We start from the raw sequence: 24,623 nt of genomic DNA on the forward strand, positions 1-24,623 counted from the left end.
AAAAAAAATAAAATAAAACATAAAATTCATTAAAAAAAATTAATTTTTTAATAATAGACCTCGTTATTTTCTAAAACGATTACGCGATGATTATAAACTTTACAATTATATATAAAATTACTCTCAATTTAAGTGCTCACTGACCCATCTCCACAGTCCACACACACAATAAACTAAAATAAATAAATAAATAAAACTGAAATGAAGTCAAACAGGCATATCTATGTTTGGAGGTCCAGCTGGTGAAGTTTTGTTCGGGCTGATAAAGAAGCAGCCTCCATTATGGTCCACATGTTAGTTGGACGGGGAGTGGCTTCAAAGCAAACAACGACAAAGTTGAGCAAAAGTTGATTGAAGTTGGAAATCATAGGAGGCTGCCGCTTAGTTAGTGGATGGGAAAAGTATAGATTGTAGTTTTCTTCTTCCTCTTCTTTTTCTCTTTTGGAAAATAATGCCAAGGGCCGGGGGTGAAATTATGTACTCACAGACTCTTTTTTATTTCATTGCAATGTCATGATCAAGGCTTCATTAATCCCTTACTATCCGTCTAATGTTACTATACGATCATGTTTAAATATAGGATAAAAAATATTATAATTACAAAAAGATTATATAAAAATAAACATACATAATGACGTGATATGTTAGATTATAAAATTATTTTTATCATAGTGCAGATCTAACGGTCACATGAAATCACAAAAATTTATAATTTTTTTTTTTTTTGTAATCCCTTTAGGTCTATAACATTTCTCATAATTTTTTTTTAGAAAAATATCAACATTTATCACCCCTTATTTGTTTAAAAATAAAACTGAGCATGCATGTTATTGGAGAAATTTGAGGGCTAGTTTGGGATTGCGTTAAATGTTTTAAAAAAATGTTTAAATAGTCTTAAAAATTCTTTAATGAAAAACTTAGATTGTTTGGATTCTATATATTAAAGTTTTTTTTTTAATCTCAAATAAGTTAAAAAGTACGTTTAAAAAAATTACATGATTTTTTGAATAATGTAAAACGTAGTTTCAGTTTTAAAAATATTGTCAACGGACATTTATCACCCCCTTATTTTTTATAAAATAAAACTGATCAGCACGTACTTTACTAGGGAAATTTGAATTTTAAATGAGATCCTGGTCCAATATTTTGAATATTCGTTCATTATAGGAAATTAACTAGAGCATGTACGTTACTAACAAAATTTGAATTTAAATGAAAATGCACACTCTTTAAGATTTTAAATAAATGCCTGAATTTGGAAAATGCTTATCGGAATATCTGATGGATAGTACATTTTGCATTTTTTTTAAAAATAATAATAATAATATAAAAAAAAATAGACAAAATATACTATTGCTCCCATGCATCAGTGTCTGGTACCTGAATTATGCCTGAACGTACGGACACATGCACACCTTCTTATTCAATGAAGAAATAGTTTTTCTCCTGAATTCCATGGTCAATAACGTTGAAGAAAGCCAAAGCAAAGACAGGAAGAGAGAAGAAAACAAAGGCCGTTTGGTAACACTGTTCGTCGTTTGTTTTTACACATTACGGAAGATAGTTGAGTTTGAAGTTAAAAATTAAATAAAATATTATTAAAATATATTTTTTAATATTATTTTTTAATTTATTTTATTTTATATAATAATTTTAAAAAATTATAATAATTAAATAAGATAAAATAAAATGAATTGAAAATAATTATGAAAACAACTAGGTAATTATACTGGCCAGAGTGTAGGGAATTTGTTGAGAAGGTAAGGTAGGTGAGGTACTATAGATTATTATTTTCAATTTCTTTCTGATTTCATCAAAGACTGGCCTCGCATGCAGTGGATGGCATCACCGGCACAATGGGACCTTTTTTTTTTTTTTTTTTTTTTAATGGGTTTTTGACAATACGAGAGACAAAATAAGAGAGTCTTGCCGGGTGACTTTGATATGTCCCCTCAATATGTGATTCTAGTAATTTTTCCTCTACCTCGTCCGCCCGCCCGCCCATTTTCACTGTTTGCATAAGGTGCTTTTGTCGCCCCAAAACTGTATCAGCATCGATAATTAAGAATAATAATATAGACATAATATATTGTACAATATATTATATAATAATATTATAAAATAAAAATATTTTTATAAAATGATGTTATTTTTATAAGATGTTTTATAAAAAGAACAATGCTACACAACCTCTCCAATCTCTACATACAACTTCTTTTAAATTTTTAAATTTTTTACAATTTTTTTTGAGTTTATTTTTTTTAAACTAATTCAATCATTCGTATATTAAATATTTGATAAAAAATAATAAAAATTGCATGATGTGTGGAGGTTGTGTGAATACTAAGAGGTTGTATAAATTTTTTTTATAAAAATACCCTTTATTTCAAATATAATTATATAAAATATTGTAAAAAAATGTTATGTATATTTCCGATAATTAATGCGTGACCAATGTTTTAGGAAGAGTATAGTTACCGTAGTATGTGTCTGTGATTTGATGCAACATATCCTCTCACACACACACACATTTTAATTAAGGAAACAGACGTGCATACCAAAAATGGAAGACTACCTAGGATATGTCACGAGACATTCATTCAATTCACTTTTAAGTCATCTGCCTGAGTACTAAAATTGATTTTTTTTTCCCAAATGTTGCAATTATCATGCTAGATCGTTTTATAAACATATATGTTGAAGATATTTCAGTTTAGTTATGTTTAGAAATATATTTTCAGATATTTAATTAAGGTATAATATCTGTTAACCGTGATGCCAAGAATGAGTTATTATTCCTTCCCAATGAAATACTTGTGTAATTAGAATGGTTTCCAAATTTTGCAAGCAGTGATATTTATACCACACATTTCACAATATATTTCGTAACACATATTTTAAAGTGAGTGTATTTTTATAAAGTAATGTTACTTTTATACAATATTATATTAAATTACTCTTCATTTTAAAATATAGTTATGTAATGTGTTGTAAAAAATTATATGTGTTTATCATTTTTCTTTGAAAAAATAAAATAAAATCTAAATATTTTTCAAAAGTACTGTACAGAATTTGGACATCATAAAACCTATATAAATTATTTTCACTCCTCTACAATTATATACAGAGTAGTAGGATGCCCACACGAGGGTCACAAGTTTCCGTGTAGTTGGACCTTTATCCTAAGCTTATCTAAAAACCTAACTAGATCCATCCGGGGATGTCCCCGAATGGGTTGAACTGTTGTAAAAACACAACAGAAAAAGTCCAAACATAAATAATTTGTACACTTCGGGTTTCATAACTGGCGTACGGTTCAACCCTTTTATGTGATGAGTATCGATTAATGTAAACCCACAAATAAAAGAAGAGTACCACTTTACCTATCGAAAATTTGTCTTAAATGTGTGTTTTGAAAAGCACATTTCATTTTTTTTTTATTTTCATTTTTTTATGTATTTTTTTAATTATTAAGTTATAAAAAAAAAAAAAAATCGAGACACTTTCGGAATACAGTTTCTATGAGTTTAACATTTCTGATAAAAGAATGATCATAGACAGCTTCTCTCCTCTGTCTGATCGTGTCTGTCTGATCTGTCTCTTCTAGCTGTGATTCACTTGTTGGCTGGGATTCATTATTCACGGACAGAATGCTATTTGTTTGAAGACAAGATGCTGAATCAAAAGTACGAGATTGAACGTTACAGCTAGGCCTTGGAGGTGGGGTTCATTTTGAAATTAAATCATAAATAAAATAAAATAAACAAATAAATAAACTCGGAGTATTGTCAATGTTTTGGGCCCATTTCCGGGCTAGCCCATCCTAGTACATGGGTTGGGCCATCGGCTACCACTACACTAGTCACTATCATCTTAACACTTTTGGATCAAAATTCAAATCCGTGTTCAACATTAGGTCGTTTACACTTTACACAACAGATATCGTACCATTGGGCTACAATATTTTAGATTTTGATATTAAAAAAAAAAAAAGTCTTTTAGAATTTTGAAGGTAAGAGATTTTATTTTATTATCGATATAGTAATTAATCTATCGTATTTTAAGTAATTTATATTAAAGTAATTTCACGAATTTACTTAAACGTGTCTATATTACGATGACAATAATTAAGATACATAATAACATTGGGATATAGTGTCGGGAAAAACAGCTTAAAAATAATAAATTACTTTCTCTCAAAGTGTGATAAAAATGGATAATTAATAAAAAGATTTACTAGTATCGTTTTTTAGGCTTCGTTTGTTTTTGTAGATTTGATGAGTTAAGATGAAAGTTAAAAATTGAATAAAATATTTAAAAAAATATTTAAAAAAATTTTTTTTTTAAGATTTGAAAATTTTAAATTGTTTATTTTATTTTATTTAAAAAATTAAAAAAATTATAATAATTAGATGAAATGAATTGAAAAATTTTATAAGACAAACGAGACCTGATTGTTGGACTTTGGAGGTAATGGAAACGAAGTTGATAGCGCTGTGCATTGTGTGGTATGTTAGCCTCTGGGCCCAGTCCAACTAACAAGGCCGAACTCGTGGCAACGTTGTACGAGCACACCCCAAGGTTAGGCTCCCAGAATGCCTCCACGCGCTTAGCGGCCACGTCATAACCTGATTTGGCGGCTTCTCTTCCACGTAATCCCTCCCTCCTGCCCAATTTATTTAAAACAGCGAGCCGACCATCACAACTACTGGCTTCGTGATTCGCAAGTTATAAACAGGAAGAGAGAGAGTGACCGATAGACTGTAGGAAATTCCTTCACGCAAAGTCTTATTTTAGGGTTCTTAAAGTCGCTTATCCTCCTGGTTCTCGATGGTGAGTCATATTTCTTTTCATATGAGTTTTGTTATATAAAAATATAAAGCATACTCTTAGATCGCAATGCATTTCGCTGATCGGCCTATTTTGTTTTATTTTTGAGCATTTTGATTTTATTAGGGTATTTAATTCTGGATTTTTTCCCCTGCTCATTTGTGATATATACTGGAATTCTCACGTTGCTTTCGTAACCTGGTGTTTGGTTGCCCAGAAACATTTGCGAGATATGAAACGAAAATATCTAGCCATGGCGCCTGGCGGCAGGTGTTTTTTTTTTTTGTGGGAAAAATTAAATGATTTGTCGCATAAATTAGAATGGTCCTTTTATTTCTCATCACTCTCCTCCTTTGAACAGAGAAAAAGAAAAAGAAAATGAACGGTCGGTTTAGACTCGGTTTCTGTGGTTTTGTTTAAATCTTTATCTCTCTAGCTATTAGGATCACTTCAGTTGTAGACTCGTTTGTTCTCCTCTTGTTTTATTGTCGTTCTTCTCCCCTTTCAATTACAAAACAAATAAGTTGAGTAAAATTTCCCAACTTGTAACGTTTTTGCCTAGTCCCTCTTCTCTGTTTTTCTCTCTCAAAGTTTCTCAATCACCGGAATCCACCCTTCATCATCACGGATTATCGCTGAAATCTACTCTCCACACCACTCAAAAACCCAAAGCATTTACTCTCTCCGGAAGACACAAATGCGCAAGAGGAAACCACAGCCCAATCTCATCAAACCGATTGTACATGTTTTGTTTTTGGAAACTGGGTACTTTCGCGCCAGAATTTGTGGCAATTAAACATGTTACGAGCTTATGCTGTATGATTAATTACTCTTATATAAACTACGGGTCTATTAGATTTTATATAACCTATGAGACTTTCATGAGTTTCACAGGTTTTTGGGTTTATTTTCTTTTGTGTGTTTTTAATTCCACTTTTTATTGTATTTTCTAACCCTTGCATGGAATATACATAATGTTAGTTGACTGATGAAGATGGAAATTTCATTGGTCATCTTTTCCCCTTTTTTTTTACTTTTGAACTGGTCTTGTAGGAGAACAACACAATGCAAGGTAGTGTGCTGGCATTTACAGATGACGCTGTTCTGCCAGTCAGTGCTGTATCTACTACAGTTACTGCGCTTGGCATTAGAGGGTTTGAACTATGCAATCCTCAAATTATCACTCAAGCATCTTCTTTGAGTACGTTCTCTTCTATTATCCACTAAAAATAAGATTTTGCTTATTACCTGTGAATGTATTGCATCGCTGCCATTGAAGTATAAATCGATTTTATACTTGATGGTGTTTTTGGTTTTCTGTAGATTTGGTTCAAGTTTGTGACCTTTTTTTGGGTATATTCCTGAAAACTCTGTGTTTGGCATAGTCTCTCTATAATATAGGACTGGGGAGGGTACTAGATTGTTTTCCTGAGAAATTTTAAATTAAAAACTCAAACCATTTGTTAAGCTATTTGCTCTTTCTTTTTTAATTCAAGTATTAACATTGTTGGATGTTAGTTTAAATATCTTTTTTATGCTCCTTGTTATGGCAAAATCTTCATGCTCTTGTATTTGAAATTCTTATCTTCATGTTTGTTTTTTTAATTTGAGGATTCATTAAGTCTAGGTTTTAGTAGCTGTAATTCAAATATTCTCTTTTCAACTGTCTCCTGATTTTGGTCGACTTGCAATAGATCATCTGCCTGTGGAGTCTTCCTCTATAGATATTGTTATTTGTATCAGTAGATCAGCTGAATTTCCCAGTGTTCCATTCTTTGAGGAAATCTCAAGAGTGTTGAAGCCTGGTGGCACAATACTAATTCACAGGACTTCTCAGTCCGCAACAGGAGAAACAGATAAGGTAATTGGTTTGGGATTTTGTGACAGCATTAAATTAGTTTGTAGTGAGAGTCTGACTAGGGTTTCTTACAGGCAACCTCCGCTCTTGAGCGCATCTTACTTTTGGCAGGGTTCTTAGAAGCAGAGGTCCTTGGACAAAAGTCAATGGTACTTTCTTGTATCAACACCTTGATTTAGCTGTTTCTTATTATTCTTTGGGTGTGGAAGACTAACCTCGATTGGGAGGTTAATATTTGTAATATATGTTTTACTAGTTAGTTAAATTTCAGTGTCCTCTTTTTTGTTTATAGGTCAGGGCTAAGAAGGCTTCGTGGAAGATTGGTTCTTCATTTGCTATCAAGAAGGCCACTAAAATTCAGATCAATGATGACTCAGATCTGATTGATGAAGATAGCCTATTAAGTGAAGAGGATTTAAAGAAACCACAGCTACCACTGGGTAAGAGATAAACAGGAGCCATAAACAACTATCATGTTAACTCTCTTCATTGGCATAGAGTTTGGGAGTTCTGCTGCCTCCTGTCCCTCCCCCTTTCCTGGCTTTGCAGTTCCATTAATTATGAAATATTCTTGTGCAGTTGGTGATTGTGAAGTTGGAAGCACGAGGAAAGCTTGCAAAAACTGCACGTGCGGGCGGGCTGAAGCAGAGCAGAAAGTACAGATAGGACCGACTGTGGAGCAGATTAATAATCCTCAATCAGCTTGCGGCAGTGTATGTATCTATTGTTTGATACAATTATTAATTGCTGCATGTAGTGACATTTTTTTGTGTGGCACGCGTTGATTACCATTATCTTTAAGAGTGAGTGAAGTGACATGATCATACATGTGGCTTTTATGCCATGGTGAGAACCTGGGTGATGTCCCTACCCAGAAGTAATACCGGTACACAGATTGAGATAAATAAATTTAGGTGAGGATGTTCAAAGGTCAAATTTTAGATCCTAGTTATCCTGGTATTTAATTGATATATAAAAAAAAAAGGGGGCTATAGGGTGTTTTTATTGGCAAAGGATTATAGAGGTGTTGCTGTTAGATGTGTTTTCCTGTGAAAGTACAGGACGATCAAACATCAAATTTTACCTCAGTAGATCTCAGGAGCTTTAGAAAATGTCAAAACTGCCCTTTCTTTTATCATGCATGCAGTTTTTTATTATTCCACTGCGCTGAACATATCTCAATCATCCTTTTTTCATAAATGTTGCAATACTCTGAACGGTCTTCTACAACCTGCAGTGTGGGCTAGGGGATGCTTTTCGGTGCAGTACATGTCCTTACAAGGGTCTTCCGGCTTTCAAACTGGGCGAGAAGGTACTCAATCCCCCCCCCCCCCCCCCCCGGGGCATCTCTCTGGGATGTGTTTAATTGAGAAACAAGAATAATACACAACTTATGTCTATATGTAGGTATCACTATCTGGGAACTTCCTTGCAGCAGACATATAAAGATGACAAGGTCGACGTGGGTTCTGATATCATGTAGATGAGGTTCAAACAGTCAGCCTTCTGACAGCATTTCAAGTTGCTGGCAGTAGTTCAATCTTTCTTTAACTGCCCCAAAACTAGAGAAGTCTTGAGATGTTACCTGTAGTTTACTTTTGAAATATGGAAAGCTTAAGTTCATTAGCAGACAATATCTGATATTGTTCCTCCAACAATCAACAGTTTTTGAGGTCTGTGCCATGAAGATTTTAATGAGAAAAAAAGGGGGAGGAGAAAATTGTTTCTTCCCTCCCATATATACTTTCTATTTTTTTTTTTTTTTTTTTTTTTTATGTGTCAAGGAACCTCTTCAAGGTAAGGCTCTTCGGACCCACCCTTCTAATTTCTTATGTACTTAATTTACAATTTATACAAGTAATTAACATTTTTTGTGGTTGAACATCTTATGTACTTAATTTACAATTTATACAAGTAATTAACATTTTTTGTGGTTGAACAAGGAATTTGAGATCGACTTTGCTTATATATTAAGAAAAAAGTTCCAAGAAAAAAGAGAATCCATCTTTTGTGGTGTTGGACCTGTTGGGTATAAAGATAAGCATATGTAATGCATAAATTAAATGATAAAATGATTAGATAAATTAATAAATTATGTGGGATTTATATCCTCGGAGCTTCTTTTTATATTATAGGATACAACTACCTACATAAACGTTTATAATTATCTTCCAAATCTCTATAAATTAGTCACACGACCCTTGATTAATAAAATCGTACTTCATACAATTTTTGAAATTAATGTTTTTCGAATTTTTTTTATTTTTACACGGGCTGAGGATGTTACCAATATCGTATGTATTTATCCCTCCTAATGGGAAACTCTTTTGAGTCGGACACAACGAAAGCAAAAGAAAAAGATCTCACGCGTAAAAGGCACACGCTCAAGCGTAGCGACCAAGAAAGAGGGTTGACGCGTATACCTGATAGGCTGATACCCCCCGCTGCTCTAAACGGTAACATTGAAGCTAGGGTTCTCTGATCAGGAGTAAACGGATGTTTCATTCTTCGGTTCCTTATGCCTCAGGTACTACGTTCTCCGTAATCTTTCTTTTTTCTTTGTATTCTTTCTATTTCTACTTTATGGTTCCCGGGAAATTTTACAAGAAATATTTGGGAAATTCTCGTAACCTAGGACTTCTTGTAGTTGAATTTGTAATTCCGGGTTCCATTTTCTTTTCCATAAATGATCCTTTCCTGTGAGTTATCGGCCTCTACACAGAGATTACGGCAATACTATTTGGAGTCAAACTCAATTTAAAATCGATATGGTTTTTCTTTCAGTTAAGTGTTTCACGCAATTTCTTCAAGTGTATACGTCTAATTATATTATTTTCCTCTTCTCGTAACTTTTCTCTCGGCTTCTTTGTGGATCTGAAGCTTCCATCTATTTCGTGGATTATAATTTTAGAATTATACCAAACCCATGTGAGGCCATAACACATAAGTCAAAATGAAAACCTTATACTATGCAATATGGGGGAAAAGAAAAGATTTTTTTTTTTCTACTTTTAAGAGAGATCCTTTTTTTAATCAATCAAAAATAGCAATACAACAAAGCTTTTCTTATGATTGTGGGTGATCTTAAAGGCATTACGTGATACTTCATTTATCCAAAAGGGGTTGCAATGGTAGGGGTCGGATTGCAGGCTGTCCTTATTCATGCTGGACTTTAAAAATGAAGTCACTGCTTGTGATCTTCAATTTATGTTGCTGCATGCTCGTATTGTGTAATCCTTCAAATATATTTTTTGATAAAATAAATTGTCAAATATTTGAATGTCGCATTTAACAACTAGTAGTTTTATATAGAAAAATCAAATCTTTATTTTGTTAATACATTTTTATATTTAATTGATTTATCGTATTCCTAGAATATCTAATATTGTTATTTCGTGTACATTTGCTTCGTTGATTCGCTATTCTGATGAATAGGGTGAATATGGTAGTAGGTATTTGAAAACATCACCCCCCCCCCCCCCCCCCCCCCCCCCACCCAAAAAAAAAAATAGTCGTTCTAAGAGGATAATCTGCTTATCCTAGTAAGATTAGTCATTTTCATGTTTTCCAGAAAGAATCTTTCGCAATCTGTATCTGTATTGAGAATGTGGGTATCTTGCGATAAAATGAAGCCGTCTGGGCATGTGATCTTCAGGGGGAAGCCATAAAAATTAGGGGATGCCATTGAATCTTATTGGCGAAATAGTTGTCGAAAAGAATGTTGGTAATCCTTTGGATGCTGGATATAGATGGCTGAATATGTTCAACTTTATCTATTATAAAGAACAGACATTTTTTAAAGTTCCTCAAAATCTTATTCCCCAGCTGATTGTCCTTTATTTAATTGAATCAGTTTTTTACCTTGGCCTTTACTCTGCGAATGATTACTTTCTAAGGGAAAGCTGCTACATACTACTTGTCAAAAAAAAAAAAAAAAGAAAAACCAAGAGGCCCAGTTGTCAGATTTGAAATTTGTTGGATCATCTTTCATTGATAGTTCTTATCAGCAGGGGATTTCTAGAGCTGCAGGAAGCATGTGCTTGCCAGAAGAACCTCATTGCGATATACGTCAGTGGTATTTCAGTAGAAAAGAAATTGAAGACCATTCCCCCTCCAGGAAGGATGGAATTGATTTGGAGTATGAGTCGCATTTGCGGGAGTCATACTGCAAATTTATTCAAAGGCTTGGCGAGAAGCTTAAAGTGTAAGTTTAAGTTTTAGTTCATAACATTTAGCTTTGAGATCTACTAGTGCCAGAAGATTTAATTGCCTGTCATGAATTTTGGTATTTCACCTTGCATGGTGTTTGACGATGATGGTCTGCTTCTGCTTTTCAGGCCTCAGGTGAAAATAGCAAGTGGAATGTTGTTGTGCCACCGGTTTTATATGCGTCAATCTCATGCTAAGAATGATTGGCAGGTAGATATTATTCTATGCTAAGAAGTTAGTTTATGTTCTTGAAATGGATACCGTTTGACTATGTGAAATATATTTGAGCATACCATTTAAATGCTCCATTGATCAGTTTGCATGTCACACCCTTCCCTCAATTTATAAATATTAGATCCCTGCAACTGAATCTGTAAGTGGCACAGGGGAGGATGGATGAGAAAAGTGTTCTAAATAATTTTTATGGTGCATAAACTATTGCAATTTTTTCAATAGTAGACAAGCTATATATCATGTTGAAAATTGTCCTATTGAGGCATCTTTGCTGTTTTGTTATCCTCAATATTGTAATTCTGTACCCTTAAAAGAATCAAAGGATATCAAATGTTCACTTGAAATAGACATGGTTTCAATACTAATTGACCTTTTTTCTCAGTGAAAGCCAGTTTTTCTTGACATGCAGAAGGTGGAAGCTTGAAAGAATATGCTCAATTATTGATTATATTTATTAGGTTGGTTATGCTTCTTCACATTCCAATGTTGGTGCCCCATTTTACAGACAATTGCTACTGCAAGCACATTTCTTGCTTGCAAAATAGGGGACACACCACGCTTCCTGAAGGATGTTGTTCTTCTGTCTTACGAGATGGTGTATGAATGGGATTCTTTAGCCCCGCAAAGAATAAGAAAAGAACGTGTAAGATGAGATTCCCATGCTTCCTTGTGACTATATTTGACATGATCACTGTTTCTTATTTACCACCAATACATGCATGCAGAAACTATATGATAAGCAGAGGGAACTAATCTTAATCGGGGAGAGGCTTTTGTTGTCAACAATTGCTTTTGATCTTGATATTCAACTTCCATACCAGCCTCTTGTTACCGGTCTGAAAAAATTGGATCTCTCTAACCTTGCTAAAGTAGCATGGAATTTTGTGAATGACTCGTAAGACTTTGTTCTGGTCCGTTTTTTTTTTTTGGTGGTATTGAATAGATGTTAGTGTGGATATTTTTGGTTATTAAGAAGCCTCCTTTAAATGGGACATGTAGGCTTCGGACAACGTTGTGTTTGCAGTACAAGCCTCATTATATTGCGGCTGGTTCCATCTTTCTTGCTGCCACTGCTTTAGAAAGTATGGAACTGCTTACGAAGAAGGAAAATTTTTGGGGGCTGGAGTTTGAAATTTCACAGAAACAGTTAAAAGGTTAGTTATGGAAATTTGCCTCACAATTTCCATGTCATGAATTATGACTTGTGCAGATTGAAGTTAGCTTCATGTTTGTCTTTCTACCATGTAATTTGGACAGAAAGGATATAATATCGAATAAAAACTTCACAATTGTACATTGGAAACTTCACGATTATTCTGTTTTGTTTTGTATTTTCAAAAGCATGGATGGTAGGATTTATGCGTCATCTCTTCATCTCATAAAATGGTTGCTTGGTTTCAGTTGGATTGCCGTATCTGTGTGTTCAACCTCTCCATACCCGGTCTTATTGACAGTTAGATTCATGCTGTCTTTTTATATGAAGCCTTTTTTGAACTTGATGAGCTTTTTCAGAGGTCATCCAGCATATGATGCTCACGTTGAAGCAAAACAGAAAACAAGTGCCGCCAGCTACACATGGGAGGATCACTCAATCTGTAGCTCCAGTTCAAAAGGCAATGGTTAATACCCAGAACCCTGGTGGAGGCTCAGCTGCTGATTGCTCTTCTAGCTGTAGAACCCTGGTCGAGGCTGGAGGTGTAAGGTCTAATAAAATCCAGAATCTGGAAAGAAGTGACCGCCTTCTTTCTGTTAAAGAAGCTTTAACATCTAAGACAAGTGATAGTGGCCGTGACGGTGGTACTGTTGAGGATCACGGTCAGGTGAAGCCAAAAACGGTAGAATCTGATCAGAGGTCAAGCTATCAGATTTTCCCCAATCAAAATAACCACATTAAGATCAACGCCAACCGGATCAAAGAGGCATTGAAACGGAAGAGACGCGACACTGCTGCGGATATGAAGTTTGTGGAAGCCACAAATTCTGAGATGGATAGTGAGGCGTGGATAGAGAGAGAGCTGGAAAATGGAATAGAGCTAGAATATTCCTCTTTAGCGAAGAAACAGAGAAAAGAGGTGGTGAGCTTTTGAACTTGAATTGAAGTTTCCTGCTACTAGTACCATCTTGCTCAGTGATTTTTTTTTTTTTTTTTAATGTGCGAGTGTCCTTCGGTGGATCAGAAAGGGATGTCGACAAATTTTGTATATCAGTTCATTAATTTTTTTGTTCTGAATTATGAGCATAATACGCTGTAGTTATACATTACAGCCTGCCACTTGTATATCAGAATCAGAAACACTTTACATGAATTGTAACCAACTTACAATTCAGGCATTTGTAGAGGACAATGGCCATTATATTTGGGGCTAAAATTAGCCCTTTCCCTTACCAACAAGAATTCTGGCTTCGATTTCAGTTTAATTCTACTGATAAATTAATCTTATTTAGAGGTTTTACCATCTTTTCTGAAGTTACTGATACAGTGAATAATGATCAATGTGCAAATTCATTTAAGAATCAAACATTAACTGAAATCTATTTCCACTACTCGTCTCATATTGAACATTGATATATATATATATATATATATATATATATATATATATAAAACATCTTGGTACCATCTATAATCAGACATCTGAGATGATTTAACTGGTCGCTGATACGGCTAGTTATATCAGATGGTGTGCTAATAAAATGTTTTAAAATTGTGTAAATCAAGGTATTAACATAGGTAACCCTTTATCATTACACTTGACAGCGTTCTGAATGGTTTCATTGACATCTTTGGTTAGGTGTTTATCCTACCAGTTTTTCAAAACACCGGAAAAATTTTGTGTTAAAATCTTAACAATATCAGATTGCCTAAAATTGTTATTTACATAAGCATTTGTCACAAGAGATATTTTACTCATGGTATTCATGATTTATTGTTCAGAGAAACCATCAATATTCCACTTATATACCTTGTCGGCAGAGTAAGAAGATTGACTTTGAAAAACTTTTTCTTCAAACTGTAAATCAGGAGGAGTAGGCCTGGAATACCAGTTCTTCGTTAGACTCATTGGTTTGGGTCCTTTTGAAGAAAATCTGGTTATTTCAGGTTTTAAAGCAATATTTTGAAAATTCTTTTCAAGTAAATCAAGATCATTTTCTTCAGAAGAGTGATCGTTAGAAGACTCATTTGTAGTTTCAACAAGAACTTCTTCTTCTATTTCTTTGTTAGACAAAGCACTAGTAGAAGGCTGTTCTCTTTTCAGATTATTAAGTATTTGATCAATCTTATCTAAAGTCTTTGCCTGAGGATTTTTAAAATCAATTTTGGCTCGACTTTCAGGTAAGATAATCAAAGGTTTTTTAATTATTTTCTTTGGTTGATCTGTAGTCAAAACCAAAGGAATAAGATTAGGTTTTTCAACCTTTTCTTCAATATGATCTAGCTATTTTCTGATCGTATGAAGAGCAAGATTTACAAAGTTATTTTGAGAAATAACTTTTTTTTATTTCTTTGAGAATCTTGTCCTTCTCAGGATCTCTGGAAACAGTTTTCGAGATTTTGAAAGGTGAAACAGATATCTCAATCCCTTTATGGGTGATGAGAACAGTCTCTAAAGGTGGATGGCTAGACTGAACTACTATTTTACTTTCTTCCTTGACAAAATCAGTTTTAACAACATTCAAAGTATTGTTAGAAACATAAATATTTTCAACAAAATCAAAGAAAAGAATATGCTTTTGCTACTTATTCATTTCTTCTTTCCATTTCCGTTTAACACGTTGTTTTTCTTTTTTGGAATACTTTGTGTGATAAGCTTTTCGCCTAGCACTATTTTTGGAAAGTTTGTATTCTTCAAAAAGATAAACAAGATCAAACACAAATAATTTGTTCAGCACAATTAAACTGTGATGAATCTGAGGTGCAACAGGAGCTACCATATCTGAAGCTGTAGGTGATAAAGATGAGTTATCGTCTTCTTTATTAGCTTCATTATGAATAGGCTGGTCTTTAGAGGATCCAGCATCCTGTGCAGAATAAAAAGCAGAAGTAACTTGAGAGGACGTAGAAAGTCCTTTCAGTTTTAAAACAGGATTAACAGGTTGAGTTGTTTTAACAGAATCTTCCAGAAATTGTTTGAGATTTTGGTCTCTTCTTACTGGAATTTCTGACCTTGTAAAAGAAGAACTAGATCCAGCAAAAGAATTTCTTCTTAGCCCTGGAGATCTAGTCTGATCAAAGCTAATTTTAATGGTTCCATCCAAATACTGTTAAATGTTACTTGGGTAACTATCAACAGTCGAGGAATAGGAGGAACCTCTTCTTCCAAAATCCATTCTTTGGGAAGAATTATATCTTTCCAAAAAATTATTTGTGGAGTTGAAACATCCGCATCTGGGGTTGAACTCTGGATCAGAAGAGTTTTTCCCTAAATGGATTTTGCAATAGCCTTTGGATTTAAACTCGTTTTTAAAAGACGGTAATAAATCCTGTAAATTAAAGTAAGGGGTTTGCTACCCTTAAACATATCATATCCAGAAGTTAAAATGTTTAAGGTCAAACATTTTAAAATATGTTTATCATCAAGAGCAAGTGTTAAATCAGAATAACAATTAAAATGGACTGGTCCATCCATTAGAGAGGATTGGATCATTCCGAGAATACTTGTTTCAAAATTATTGAATCTGGCATCCCTTAAACAAAATAGTATGGATGCATTGATACATTTCCTTGTTAAAGGTTTAGCAGCAATTTGGACAGATCCAATATGAATATATCTAAAACCTTACTCCAAGAATTTGGTTATCTGTTTTTCTTGAAAAAGATAATATTTTTCTTGGATTTTGGAAATAGCAAAAGTTTGTTCAACAGTACGCACGCAAAACTGTATGTGCATAGATCTCTCAAACCAATTGGTTCGATAGATCGTGCTAACATCAAGTTTTGAAATCTTCCATGATCCCAGCACAGATGACTCTGATGCTTCAAAAGCACAGTCTTCCTCATTAACTATGTCAGGTGGCATAGCCGACCTGGAACTAATTGTTGAATTGGATCTATTCATCCAACTCATTTTGTCCTAGGGTCGCATCTCAGGGGTTTGTGAACTTACCACTCTCGGCCCTCGGGTTTGAACCTATAGCTGCCCTATACTCGCCTCCATGACTTCAAAACGGGACTTACACCTCCGGGTTCCTGACCTACTTGTCAAAAGATGATCCTGAACCAACCAAAGTAGAAACTTCGGGTGGGGGTTGTCAGAAAACAAAATAAGTTGAACAAAAAAGAAACAATTCACAACAATTAGATACCGGATTGGCTCTGATACCAAAACATCGGAAAGAAGGAAAAGCCGAAACTGACTGAAGAAGAAGAGAAGGAAGGGAATAATAAATTGCACAATAATTAAACTATGCAAGCTCAAAATAAACAGACGGTTAAACGAGCCATATGCATGTATGAATATGCAAAATCAGTTGTAATAAACATATAAACTTTATCAGAATTAACAAGCTTAAAGTAATTACAAATGCAAGGTAGTGCAGATTTGCACTTACAGAATTCAGGGTAAATAAGGAGACTCAAGATTAGGGAGAGGATCAGAAATGTTTCTCTCGAATGTGAGTTCTGCCTTAGCTCAAAAGTAAGATCCTCATTTTATAACATAAGGAGTTCCTATTTACAATCATTAAAGTAAAACAGTAAATCAATCCGTGAGTGAACAGTAGGAACTGTTTAAGCACGGGGCTCAGAGTGTCATTATTGTGTCTTTCCAGCTGTCTTTGTCGGCGGCTGCTTTCTGCACAAGATGAGAAAATAACATTCGGTCGTTTGGTTATCTTCTAGCTGTCTTTTGAGGCGGCTGCTTTGGATACTAGGCGACGATTATCTCAAAGTAGACTTTGGTTAGTCTTCTTTGAACTCAAGTAGTAGTCAATCATCTTCCAATTTTGGAATGTCTTCTGGATCATTACCAAATATGTTACTGTATGAAGCCTCTGAGGATGCTTCTGAATTATCGTCTTTAGAATTATTGCTCGTGGACTTAGACAGTTGTTGCTCAAGCAATTTTATTAAATTTTTTTTGCCAAGTCTGTTTAGGATATTATCTTTGGTAGACTTAGAAGATTTCTTTGAGGATGAGCTGGTTGCTTTTCCTCTTGCTGAAGCAGTTGGTGAATTAGGAGTCTGAATTACTAAAGGGTATTTAGGAACAGGCGAACCAGATTTAATTGTAGGAAATTCCTTTTTGTCTTGTAAATCAGGGGCAACTTTGAGGAAAATCTTTAATCATATAGTTGATTACTTTATCAATATATCCGAACCTATCCCACCATTTTGTGAAGTAAGCTCGGTCAATTATATTAGCATTTTTCTCATAAGTCCATTTGAAGATCTACGGTAGTTTGTAGTTCTTGCAAAAATAGAGCTTATAAGGAAACATCTGTGAATGCCGGTTCAGTTTTGTACCAGCAACTTGTTGATAGAATGTAAAAGCTCTAGTGAGCTGCTCAGGAAGATTATCTGGAATTAAACCAAATTGGTCCCACCATTGGAGAAACCAATAAGGGAAAGTTCCTTTGAATCTTGTATCAAAATTGATGAACCATGAATGGCTCATATCAAGTACCTGAAAGAACATGAAATGTCTCCAGGCAGTTATATAATCAAAATAATTATAACTCAGTTTAGAGTCTGCGAGTCTTTTGGGAGTCCATGGGTTTGTTCTCCATTCGGTCTCTGTCATGACTCGGAGGATATAAGCACTGCGGTAGATTAGTTTGGTGGAATCATTCTTATCATAAATGGGTTTTATGACAAGAGAGTTAGTGAGAATCAAAATACTGGAATAATAATGGAGATTTTTGTATGAATCATCAGGTATCCAGTAGAAATTAGGGGGAAAATAAGAAGAGGCTATTTTAAACAGATCTGTTAGGTTAGAACAGTTAGGTTCTATGTGAAACAGATGGGTAATAAATGGTTTCTTCATATATTCAAATTTTCCTTTTGGGAGGAAAAACTGAGCAGTAATTAAAGCAGGAATTTTTGATGCTACTGTTTTCGCATATGGATCAAAAGCTGTAGAAACCGTAGACGCGAAGGTCACCGGTTGCACAATTTTACCAAGAGGTGTGAATCTATTGGCAATCTCCAGTGTTGTTGATGAGGCACTGGGCACAGTGGTGGATCCAGACTCATTCTTGATGAGTTTTATACTGCGTATTGGAGGTGGGAGGTTCGCTCTCTGTTTTTTTTTCCTTTCTTCTTGCTCACGCTCATGGTTGGGTGTCTGCAAAAACTCTCTTGTAAGAAAATCAGGTATAGAATTATCAGTGCCTTTGATGTATTGAATATCAAAATAAAAAATACTTAAAATACCTTGCCATCGTGCAAAAATATGTTTTGATGCAATATTTTCAATATCTTGTTCTAAAACAAATTTAACACTCATGCAATTAATTCGAAGTAAAACTTCTTGTTAAACAAATCAGATTGAAATTTAGATATACATAGTACTATAGATAAAATTTCTTTTTTAATAGTACTATATTTTTCTTGTGCAGGATTCCAGGTTCCAGAATAGAAACGAATAATTTATTCAGGAGAACCTTGTGAAACAAATTGTTTCAAAATGCCACCATAACCAATGTTTGAGGCATCTGTTTCAACAATTTTAAAAGAATCAGAAGTGGAGATACTAAGGCACGGAAGGGTCTTAACATGTGTTTTGATTTTTATCACTATGTTTGTATGTATTTTTGTCCAAGGAGGAGGATGAGAACGAAGTCGTTTGAACAAAGGACGACATTGTTTCCTCATATCCTTGTAGAAATCAGCAACATAATTGAGAAATCCTAAGAACCTCTGCAATTGATTTTTATCAAGAATGATATCAGGGAATTTATTGGCAAAATCAATGACTCTTTGGATGGGCCTAATTTTCCCTTCAGAAATATCATAACCAAGGAATCTGATCTTGGTTTGAAACAGTTTTATCTTTTTCGCAGAAACGACAAGACCATTGAGTCTAATGATGTCTAAAAATGAGTTCAAATGTTTCCAGTGTTCATCAATAGATTTGAAAAAAATAAGGACATCATCTATATAGACGATGGTAAAGCAGAGAACGAGTTAAAGACATCGTTCATGATATGTTGGAACTCACTAGGGGCATTTTTTAGACCGAATGTCATTACATTCCATTCGAAATGATCAAAGGGGGTAACAAAAGCTGTCTTATACCGGTCTAACTCAGCTATCTGGATTTGCCAAAAGCCAGATTTGAGGTCAAATTTAGAGAAGACTATAGCATCACTCAACCTATGAATTAAGTCATTTTTGTTGGGAATAGGATACCTAATCTACTGCAAGACTTTGTTCAAGGGTTTGTAATTAATGACTAGACGAGGGGTACCTCTTTCTAATTCTGCATTTTTCCGTACATAAAAGGTTGGACAAGACCAAGGGGACATGCTGTCTCTAATAATGCCCTTATCCTTAAGCTCTGCAATTTCCTTTTTGCAAAATTCTAAAGTTTGACTATTCATCTGAATGAGTCTAGCTTTAATGAAAATAGTGCTTTCATCAAAATTTTTGAGATAGGTAAGAGAAACGATGTGTTTTTTTCTATGCTAAAAAATATTTGGTAAATCATAATAAACATCGGAAAGAAGTCGCTTGTTAAAATCATCAATTTTTGAAATTAAAATTGGCAAAGATAATTGTTCAGAAATCTTTTTGTATATGATTTCTTGTTGAAGGAAATTCAGATGTTTTTCTTTTGCAAAGAGCAAAGATTTCAAACATTTATCTTGATCAATCTCTTGACGAGTTACAAATTTGAATTTGACCTTTTGACCAAAAGGGTCGGTAGTAATACCATCTTTTTTAGTAAAAAAAGGATATAAAACAGAAATGAATGGAATGCCTAAAATCACTTTGTCAGACATGTTTTTGACTAAAATAGAGGGGATTTTAAAGCAAACATTGTTTTGAGAAACATGAGCGTTGTTAAGCTCATATGTGATTTTCATCTGAGATCCATTTGCAGAAAATAATTTCTTAGAAGATTTTTCAAAATATTTGCCAGGAATGAGTCATTCCTGAATATAATTCAGGTTTAATTCGGAATCAATCATAGCAACAACAGAAAATTGAAAATCATGGGCGACCACAATGGTGACTTTAGAAAACCATTTTGGAGGAATGATATGATGGATCAAACAAATCTAATTATTATTAGCAGCTAACTCATGTTGGTTTGGACTAGAATCGTTTGTTTGCTCATTGTCAGAAGGAATATCCTGATCAAGTTGTTTATCAATTTTAAACACTAAAAATTCTTATTTTAAAATCTCATTTTCAGACTTAATGTTGTTAACCTCAGATCTGAGTTCAACGATTTCTTTTTTAACAAGATTTATTTCGTGTTGTAAATCATTTGTAGAAATTTTCTTGAATTTTTTCTTTTGAAATCTCTCCAAGGTTTCTTGAAAACTAATCATTTGCTTAAAAGACTCTGGTTCTTGGCGAGTCATAGTCTTTCTTATTAAGAAGATATTCTTCCTTAAGTTCAGGATTTGTTATTTGAGAAATCAAGGTTAGCAATAAGTTTTCTTGTTCTTCAGATTTGGACAAGACATGGATTGTCTTACCCTTTGTCTGGCAGCAAGTATCATTACAATTGCAACCTAACTTAGGACCAGTAGAATCTGGAGATTCAGTTTCTGAGTGATATTCTGAATCACTAGAACTGAACTCAATGATATCAGATGATGAAGACGAAGCTATTTCTAGGAGTCGAAATAGTTATTCTTTATCATTGTTATCAATATTCAACTGATTAAGCTTCTTTTTTAGTTTTTTTATCTTTTTTGACTTTCTGGGGGTATTTGTCAGCAAAATGTCCTGGATTGCCACAAATAAAACATTTTCTTTGAGAAAAATCCTTAGATTTCTTTTTCTTAGAAAATGGCTTAGAACATGGTTTTTTATAAGTTTTCTTATAAAATTCATCACGGGATTTTCTCCTGATACCACCATGAGGTTTAGAAAACTTGTACTTCTTTTTAGAGGGAGCTATAGCAGGAAGTCCAAATTGTTCACAAAATGTTCCCATTTCGTATTTGGCTTTCTTGCTATTTCTCATATGCTCTCGAAGCATTCTTTGATCATTACACATACTAATACCAAGTTTCTTAATTACAGCACAGATATCACCATAAGTGTATACATCGTAATTTAGAGACCTAGCAATAGTAAGTACATCCTTCACTTGGCCCCTTCATTTTAGAACGCAATAGAAAACTGATTCTCACCTTAATAACAATATCATCAATGGTACATCATATATATATTAATTCACTCCTGAGTTGACGCAGATGCATGCAATATTGTCCCAAGATTCCCAACGGCTCTCATGTTAACCTCAAGCAATTAATTGAAAAGCTCTCCATCTCTCTCTCTCTCTCTAAGAAAAAATAAAGAATTATTTATTGTGTGATTATTCTTTAGAATTGATTAACGGAAGCCAAGCTGCCAAGTGATCATATGGACATTGTTGATGTTGTGATTCGCGACCTGGACAACTCTACGCTGTTAGGGCTCGGGGTCCTGCTAAGATGAAGAATGGTGGGCTCAGGGTCCATGGTACCTCTGACGCTCAAGTCAGCCTAAGTGAAGGAAATGAAAGGAGAATATCTTAAGGAAAGTTGTTATAATAATGGATGTAGATCTCAACTTCTTATTCATCGTGGGAGGAGTCTATTTATACCTGATTGTCTGGCCTTCATGGTAGTGGGGTGACACTCTGTATGAGATCGGATGTTTATGCAGTCCACTTGCCATGCTACAAGCCACTTAGGTCTGATGGTGATTGCTCCTGACACAAGGCCTCACGTTGAGTGTACCGAACCCCGAGACGCATTGAATGCAGAATGCCTTCCCTTCATAGCTCTATCAGTCTCATTAATGCTACTGTCTGGCCTTCATGGTAGTGGGGTGTCGCTCTGTATGAGATCGGGTGTTCATGCAGTCCTCCTACCATGCTATAGGCCACTCAGGTCTGATGGTGATTACTCCTGACATAATGTCTCACGTTGAGCATACCGAGCCCCGAGACGCATTGAATGCAGCATTCCTGCCTTCCTGTCATGTCTGGGCACTGATGTTTAGGGTCAGTGAATTTTTTCTGTCGGTCAGTGGGGGGTCAGATTGTCCCTCCTGCCATATGTCTGTCATTGTTCCTTGTCTCACCATCCTTTCTATTTGGGCCTTTTGAGTATGCTTGGCCCAGCCTAGACTTCATATCTGGGCTCGAGCCCAGGCCCTTCCCTTAGTCCGGTCCAAGGAGCTCAGTCCCTTCTCCTGGCCTGGCCCAAGGGATAATACCCCTCACAGACAAGCTCATGAGTCAGCCTGGGAAATGATATATACGCCAACTCAATTGCACACAACTGGTCGAGTACCCTCTTATTATTTCGGATCAACAAGTCAATTCATGATCCACCTCATTAATCTGTTTTTCGTAATACGTAGGCCACTAGGCGCGTACATATTCCCAAGGAAAAAAAATTAAAGATTGTGAATTTGTGACAATAATATTTTGGAAAAATTCTTTTTATCAGTCAATATTTACTCTCACACCCCGCAACCTATGAAAAAAACTGTAAGTGTGGAGTGAAATGTAGAGTAGTGAACAATAGTTGATGAGTATAATTCATCATTTACAATTGTATGAAAGTGAGACGAAAGTAGTCTAGTATATAACATTTTTCATTACGAATAATCTCTAATTTAGCACAGTAATTTATCCCATTTTCCTACTTAATATTAGGATAAATTAAAGTTCAGCTGAATTGGTAACTAAATATATAGAAATAATTAGTAAAGCAAAACAAGATTTGCTAGAGTTATAAGTTCATCAATCATGGCACACAAAAGTAACTCATGAAGCTTATGGTATCAAAGGTTAGAGGTGGGAAGGGAAGGCTAGGGGCGCAATAGATCATAGATCAGCATCTAATTTTTTTCTTTTTTCTTTTTTCTACTCCTCCTCCTCAAGAATGGCCATAAATTGTCCTTAGAGAACATGTTTCCCTCAATAAGAAAAGATATATAAAAAGCTCTTATCTTGGTCCTTTATTGGAGCAAATTTCAGAAACATGGGGAATATTAAATGTACCCGCCGTATAACTTTGAAAAAATCCATGCATCTCATATATCGTGTATGTCCATGTCTTGTATAATTTCCTTTTTCATTTTTTTTTTTTTTTTTTTTTTTTTTTTTTGGAGAACCTTGTGCACGACATAATTGATCATTCATCTGGTCTGCTTCAGGAAGGCAATCGGAACGCATCAGTGCGAAGACATGTTCCACTATACTTATAAATACCCAGACAACAAAGCGTGGTAAAAGCTGTGCCGTTAACTCTGGACAATCTTTGCATTCTTTCAGAGCTAACTCTATACATATATATATATATATATATATATATATATATGAAAACCTAAAAGATTATAGCTAGGAAGGTGAAGGAATCGCACAGAATAAGGTAAAATTAATGGTTCAGTGGGCATGGAAAGCAAAGATCAGGAAAGCATGGCCCCCCTAGCTTTGGATTTCATGCCCCTATAAGCTTGAGAAAGCATATATTCTCCTGTTGCAATGTTTTGTCTTCTTCTTAAGACAACTTTAAATCCTGCTGCTTTAGACCTCCTTTTGAGGGGCTTTGCCAAATATTTGACTCAAAAGGTATATTATATATTCATGTTCAAAAGCACATCACCAAATAATGAGATTAATAATTGGAAGAAGAAAGGAAAAGCTTGTGTACTGATGTGATTAATAAATTGTCCAGAAAAACGCCAACACTTTTATAATGATCAAGATTATAAATATTATATCAGCTTTTCTTTTCTTTTCTTTTCTTTTTTTTTTAAATTAGTTTCTCTAAACAAGTTTAACACTAATCATGTTGATGAATTAAGGAGCTTAATTGATTACAAACGAATTCGAAAATGCATATTGCATACATATGAGATGAGGTTTGATATTAATTAGTACTGTTACTTCAACACACATGATCATGAATATCAAGCGGCAAAAGCTGCATGCAGTGATTTCATGGGCAGGCATGAGTAGTACTATTTCCTTTGCTTAAGAAACACCGAAGTAAAACAGTTACTTTTACTCACATATATTAATGGGTACAGTTACTCAAACCTTAAAATTAGCCACAGAGAATTAGTACGTAGTTTGAATATTGTAAACTGGGATTTGATTAGTAAGTACTGCATGGGTTAATTAGAACCTTCTACATTATTTGATAAACAAGACAAAAGCTAATTATAGCATTAAAAATATAACATATATATATTTAGGTGCTAACTAATAAAGTAAAATAATTTTATATTTATTTTGGAGAATGGTATAAGTACTTTATGAAAAAGCTGATATAAATATATATGATCGATCGTGGGCGTTTGACCCAACGT

General features: G+C 34.4%; 2 protein-coding genes across 4 annotated transcripts; both read left to right on the forward strand.

Moving 5' to 3' along the window:
* Positions 1–4,678: 4,678 nt before the first annotated feature.
* On the forward strand, positions 4,679–8,486 carry LOC121259655 (anamorsin homolog). Of its 2 annotated transcripts, none has more exons than XM_041161317.1 (8): positions 4,679–4,833; positions 5,884–6,031; positions 6,525–6,691; positions 6,763–6,837; positions 6,981–7,128; positions 7,268–7,401; positions 7,926–8,000; positions 8,096–8,486. In XM_041161317.1, exons 1-8 carry the CDS (start codon positions 4,831–4,833, stop codon positions 8,132–8,134), a joined length of 789 nt encoding a protein of 262 aa, XP_041017251.1. In that variant the 5' UTR covers positions 4,679–4,830; the 3' UTR covers positions 8,135–8,486. The 2 variants fall into 2 exon arrangements, with proteins under 2 accessions (XP_041017251.1, XP_041017252.1); XM_041161318.1 differs by lacking the exon at positions 4,679–4,833 and adding an exon at positions 4,909–5,100.
* A 469-nt stretch (positions 8,487–8,955) lies between these two features.
* On the forward strand, positions 8,956–13,516 carry LOC121259654 (cyclin-T1-3). 2 transcript variants are annotated; one of them, XM_041161315.1, is made up of 7 exons: positions 8,956–9,215; positions 10,696–10,892; positions 11,026–11,107; positions 11,637–11,774; positions 11,857–12,026; positions 12,131–12,285; positions 12,644–13,516. In XM_041161315.1, the coding sequence occupies exons 1-7, from the start codon at positions 9,207–9,209 to the stop codon at positions 13,216–13,218; spliced, it is 1,326 nt and encodes a 441-aa protein (XP_041017249.1). In that variant the 5' UTR covers positions 8,956–9,206; the 3' UTR covers positions 13,219–13,516. The 2 variants fall into 2 exon arrangements, with proteins under 2 accessions (XP_041017249.1, XP_041017250.1); XM_041161316.1 differs by having other exon boundaries at positions 10,699–10,892.
* The last annotated feature ends 11,107 nt before the right edge of the window (positions 13,517–24,623 follow it).

Source organism: Juglans microcarpa x Juglans regia, chromosome 4D (assembly GCF_004785595.1).
Source record: "Juglans microcarpa x Juglans regia isolate MS1-56 chromosome 4D, Jm3101_v1.0, whole genome shotgun sequence".
Classification (NCBI taxonomy): domain Eukaryota; kingdom Viridiplantae; phylum Streptophyta; class Magnoliopsida; order Fagales; family Juglandaceae; genus Juglans; species Juglans microcarpa x Juglans regia.